A 6,000-nucleotide genomic window follows, 5' to 3' on the forward strand; every position below is an offset into this window, starting at 1 on the left:
CCTCGATTATCGTTGGTTCATAATGATGAAAGGGGACGAGAAAGAGAGTGCCTGATTGTTTTTTCTAAAGGAAACTTAGTGGTTCGATTTGTCGAATGTCCTTCAGGGATTGCCATAGAGAAGCAACATTTGTGAGCCTTTGTGAGTGGAGCTTGTGTGAGCCTTCTATAGTACCATCTGTCAAGTCCTTGCTCCCATCTCCTGCTGCCATGGGGAGTCAGTCCAGAGGTCATTTTTTGCCTTAGGCTCTAGCTGGAGACAAAAGCTGACTTTTTCCCTCAAGTAAATTTTTCCTTGACTTCTAACCTCTTCCTTTCCTACTTTGCTTCTAAATCCCTAAAAATGATGTTTTGAGTAAGTGTAAAAGAGAATTTAATCTCGTTTTCTGTCCTTTTAGGTATTTCCAAATAAGATTTCCTTGAAAAAGAGCAGGCTAGTAAAAAGGAACATCTTTGAGGTACAAGCTGAGAACTGCCTTTGGGGTGAAAGGTCAGAAATTGATATCAGCCGAGAGTAGCTTTTTACTGCTTCTGTGACCCCTTGAAAGGGACCATCAGAAGAATACTCGCTGTGATCTCTCTGTGCATTGTGTGCTGGAGAGTGTGAGTGTCTGGGTTAGCCATCCAGATGGCTTATCTGACGCAGGCAGAGGGTTCTCACACCAAGAGGGGCAGCCTGAGCGAGCTGGTAAGAAGTGAGAAGACAGTTCAGGGTACTGTAGGCCTACAATACAGACAAGAATTTGGATTTGTAACTTTTGAGCCACGTGGGCTGAAATGTATCTGTAACAGGCAGCCCCATATGGGAAAATCGAGTCTAGAGCCCTATTCTGGAAAATTGAATCTCTTTTTGAGCTATAGCTAAGCCAAAGAGCTTACCTGCTATGTGACCTTGGAAAAGATATAAGACCTCCATGAACTTCAGTCTCCTATATAAAAAAAATGAGCTGAATAATACTGTCCCGCAAGATTGTTGTGCAGGTTAGTGATAGAAAGCACCCAGCAGATAGATGTGGTTCGTGGTCTGTAGCTCACTCTAGTTTGCTAGCTAGCTGGGCATATGACTTATTCTTCTTTTTAAAATGCTAAGCAGCTATACCAATACATGTGTTGATCCTGTTATTGTTAGAGACAAGAATTGTATGGTTAATTTTGTATGCTACCAGAATTAATTAATTGTAGAAAATCCTAATTTTTTTGTTTGTTTTGTCTTAGCACATATGAAATCCAAATCCCACTTGCACCAACTGAAGAAAAGAAGAAGGTTGGACTCAGATGCCGTCACCACCGTAGAAAGTCAGAGTGTTTCCCCAGACCATGACAAAGAGCTTAAAGAAAAGGAATCTCTTGGGCAGAATGATAAAGAGCTGAAAGCCAGCATTTAAGGGACTTGTCCAGTGACCTTTGCAAAGGTGGCAAGAGTCCAGTTCTTTCATTCAGTGCTGTGGTTTTAAAGTCTCATGTTCTCTGCCCTGGAAACAGTAGGTCTTGTTAGCTCCCTGTATGGCTGATGTGTCTGGTCTGGTAATGATGAGTTCGGGAAAGGGTTTTTTTTTTTCTTTTAATCTTAGAGGTTCTATTTTTAAAAGAGGCACAGATTGCACTTTTTAACATTTGATCTTGGTGATAACTACTGGGATTCACTGTATCCCTTTAAAAACAGTTTTATGTCCTTGACTCTGGCTGTAAATACCTAATTTCCAGACACTTTTATAGCTGACTGAGTTATTGTGAGCCACAATTCCGGAGTTCTGGATGGGAGTGAATGGCAGGAAAGAATCAGCCCCAGTGAGATAACCAAGTGAACCAAACTAGTTTCAGGAATTCCATGGAGAAGCAGAGAATCAGACTGAGGTGGTTGGGACTTAAAGTCTGAAGACTTTCGACATTTGTTGAGCTCCTCCTGTGTGATAATTACTGGTATATTCCTACTGAGTTAGGAATCTATTTTTACTAAAAGTTAAATAAAGAAAAAGTTTTTAGGAGCCTCTCTAGTGCTTAAAAAGATGTATATGTGATGTCTAACTTACATATCGTGTGCTTTGTTTTCAACATGAGAGCTTTTTCTCAAAGTCAGCATTCTTAATGTCTGTCTGTTTATTTAGCAGATGTTTATGAGCACTTAATTGTATTCCTGGAAAACATCTGGAAAGGGTCTTTTCATTTGTTTGTTTGGCATGCGGGGTCCTAGTTCCCCAAAACAGGGATCAGTCCCGTGCCCACTGCAGTGAAAGTGTTGAGTCTTAACCACTGGACCGCCAGGGAAGTTCCAGGAGGACTCTTTTTTAATTGGAGATTTGTTATTTCCAGTTGAAGCTCTCTTACTGGAGTGAACTGAGCTACCAGCCATAGATGAATGTAACATAAAGCTAAGCATTTTTAAGTACACAGTTCAGCAGCATTTATGTTGTGCAACCAGAACTTTTTCATCATCCCAAACAAACTGTACCTATTAAGCAGTAACTACCCACTTAAGCAGTATTTTATTTGTTTAGAATCTAGAATCCACCTGCAATTCGGGAGACCTGGAATTGATCCCTGGTTTGGGAAGATCCCCTGGAGGAGGGCATGGCAACCCACTCCAGTATTCTTGGCTGGAGAATCCCTATGGACAGAGGAGCCTGTTGGGCTACAGTCCACGGGGTCACAAAGAGTCAGACATGACGGAGCGACTTAGCACGCACACACGCACACTATATGAGAGGCCCTGAGTAGGCTTGAGGGGTACAGAGACAAAATGAAATGTGATTCTTGCTTTCATAGAGCTTGAGATATTGTTATCTATACACAAACAACAAATTTAGGTAAGAGAATATCAAAAACCATAGAGGCTGTGTAGAATTTCACTTGGAGGGAAGAAAGAAGAGGGATCATGGAAGAAGGAGCACTTCTACCAGACCTTAAGAAGCAGTTCTTGGTGAATGTATTGTGAACTATGCAGAAGTTTTATTTTTTAGATTTTTTTAATATAGTTCAAAAATCAAAATGATATAAAAAGAGATATTCATTGAGAAATCTCACTCCTACTTCCATCCCCTTCTCCTCTTATAGATAATCACTTATTCATTTTCTTATGTATATCTCATGAGTCTTTTTAAGTAAATAAGAACAAATGCAAATGTGTGTTCTTGTTTCTTCTCCTTACCCAAAAGATAACAAGCAGTGCACACTGGCTTCATTTGCTTCCTTACTTGTTGGCAATACCTGAGTGTGTGTGGCTTTCTCCTGCCTCCTCAGGCAGGTCTCCTGTTTCTTTTCTTTACCACCCTCCTGAAGGATACCAGTTGACACCAGGCGTTAAGCAGGGTTCACTCATGTTTGCTGAACTTCATTCAGATGCCAGGGTGAGGCCAAAACTAGCCTCTGAGAATTCTCAGGCTGTGGCCAGCTTTTTCATTCAGCCAGCACATATTTTAGAACTGAGCCAGGTGCTGTGCTAGACTCTGGGGGTTCAGTGATTAAAAAAGCCCACATCGGTCAAATAGTTACAGAATTACAGCTGTGATAAGGGCTGTAAAGAAAGGACCCTAGCCGTGAGTACAGGTAATCCGCAGCCCTGCCCCTCCTTGGGGGGGGTGTGTGTGTGTGTGTGTGCGTGTGCGCGCGTGCATAGGTGTGTATTGAGGTGCATGTGGCACAGCACGAGTCTGGAGCAAAGACTGCACACAGTACCATGTGATCTGGAAGCCAGATTTCACAACTTCACTGCCTTCCCCCGACCCCTCACCCCCCAGTCTGTGGGGTGTCCTGGGTCCCTTGAGTTTTATTGATCCTTACCCACATTACCTGATTTGAATCTCAAGAATAAGTGTATTTTTTGGTCAAAGAAGAAATTGTCATTGAATCCACATCATCTTATTTTCTACATTAGATGTGGTGTGATTTTCCCAGTCCGTGTATTAACTGCTTCAGGAGCTGACGGGGTGGGGGGTGGCATCTCCCCTCTGGAAGTGGAGATGAATCCTTACTGTGAGCCAGGCAGCACCACGCAGTGTATGTACATTAGCTTCTCGTACAGCCCTGGGAGAGAGAGACTGCTTTTGTGTGTGTTTCCCAGTGGGGAGACGGGCTCAGCAAAGGTACCTAAGCCAGTACATGGCAAAGCTGGAATTGAAGCGAGGCCACAGAATTCGGGGTTCAAGCTGCTGAGCCCTGTGTTAAGCTGGCAGAATTTAAAGAGGAATCTTAGTCTCTGAAATGCTCTTCACTCAAGTTGCTAAGTATGTTTTAAACCTTAAAAAAATTTAAATGGAGAAGTAGGAAAAACTAGTTTTAACAATCCTTCCTTAAAAAGCCTTTAATCCATTCATCTGAAATACCTGGAGCTACAATTTCTCGTTGAACTAACCATCCCAATTATCTCTGTGGCAGCTGGCAATCAGGGATTTCTTGAAAGAGAAAAATCCAAGCACCCAGTACTTATGAAACACTTCACTCTGAAGCAGTGTGGTTGTGCCCACTGTCCCTATTCTTGTTTGGTTGTTTCAGTCGTGTCCGACTCTGTGTGACCCCATCGTCTGTAGCCCGCCAGACTCCTCTGTCCATGGGATTCTCCAGGCAAGAATACTGGAGTGGGTTGCCATTTCCTTCTCCAAGGGATCTTCCCAACCCAGGGATTGAACCTGCATCTCTTGCATCAGCAGGCAGATTCTTTGCCGGGTTCTTAGAAACTGTCAGTTCAGCAAGATAACATTTCCTGTACCCGCAGCAGAGGGCCTTGAGGAAGGCAGAATCCTCACTAGCCAGTCTCTCCTCACTAGGAGTCCGCCTGGTGTCCTGGTCTGAGGCCCTGCCTTGAGGTCGATTGCCCCTTTCGGCCTGCTGCCCCATGAATGACTTTGCTGTTGTGTGTAGGGAAGGAATTGGAGAAGGAAATGGCAACCCACTCCAGTATTCTTGCCTGGAGAATCCCAGGGACAGGGGAGCCTGGTGGGCTGCCGTCTAGGGGGTCGCACAGAGTCGGACATGACTGAAGCGACTTAGCAGCAGCAGCAGTAGGGAAGGAAACAGTTCTGCCTAGTGATTGTCATAAATGTAGAGGTGAGAGGGTCTTCAGCACCTTCTTGTACAGGTGGGGAAACTGAGGCTCCAAACATGGATGTTTCATAGTTATGGAGCAAGTTGTGACAAAGCCAGCACAAAGCTCAGGTCTCCTCTCTCAGCTGCCCAGCCTCATACCAGATCTCATTTGAGAGCAGGAGAGGACCACCTGTGGGCATTCTGTTCAGCCTAGAGTGAGGATAAGAAGTGCCCCAGTTAATCCCTAGACAAGCAGAACCTTTCAGTGCAGGTATCTAGAGTCTAGTCTGTGGCAGTGCTGTCTAAATGGCTTTGGGAGCTCCAACTCTCAGCAAGCTATTTAGGGCCATCTACCTCTGTTAGTAAAAACCTTTCCCCTCAGTTTATTCTTAATTTTTGGAGGATAATTGCTTCACAATATTGTGGTGGCCTCTGCCATATATCAACATGAATTGGCCTCCCCTCAGTTTCGAGAGAGAATGGACAGATAAAGTAGGAATCTTGATGAGACTTTAGATACTTCTTGTAGTTCAGACAATGCTGTTTTAAGTAGACAGGAAATATTTTAACTCTGGAAAGAGGTGGATTTTTAGTCTTGAAAATATTTTGATTAGCAAGAGAACATTTCATCTATAGCCTAGGTTTGTGGTTTGAACCTTTGTATTGACAATTCTCAATAATTATTTATAGTCTTAGCCTCAGTTCCACATTCTACAAAGATTTTTTCCTGCTTAAAACACTTAGCATGACATTTAAAAAAGAAAAAACCAGAAAGAAGGCTTTTACAAATTCAGCAACCTGTCTGTATATCCCCAGCATCTAGAAAGTTCAGTATTTGTTGAATTGTGTGAAAGCCTCGAAGTTAGTGGGTTTCTACATAAGAATCTGTTTTTTAATTGTTAAATAGCCTTTAAGTGGGATGAAGGAATCTTGGGATAGTAGGCACAGAAAGGAATTTCATTATTTGATTATCACCTACTTG

The 6,000-nt window shown here is 43.0% G+C and overlaps 1 protein-coding gene across 1 annotated transcript in view; it reads left to right on the forward strand.

Annotated features, from left to right (window-relative positions):
- Positions 1 to 3,118, forward strand: part of TRIT1 (tRNA isopentenyltransferase 1) — a 44,852-nt gene extending 41,734 nt beyond the window's left edge. Inside the window, exon 11 of the mRNA XM_019957758.2 lies at positions 1,215 to 3,118. Within this exon, the coding sequence (XP_019813317.2) occupies positions 1,215 to 1,384 (170 nt within the window). The 3' untranslated portion in view covers positions 1,385 to 3,118. The remainder of the gene's footprint in view (positions 1 to 1,214) is intronic.
- Positions 3,119 to 6,000: the final 2,882 nt, after the last annotated feature.

The sequence above is a fragment of the Bos indicus genome, chromosome 3 (genome assembly GCF_029378745.1).
Source record: "Bos indicus isolate NIAB-ARS_2022 breed Sahiwal x Tharparkar chromosome 3, NIAB-ARS_B.indTharparkar_mat_pri_1.0, whole genome shotgun sequence".
Lineage (NCBI taxonomy): Eukaryota > Metazoa > Chordata > Mammalia > Artiodactyla > Bovidae > Bos > Bos indicus.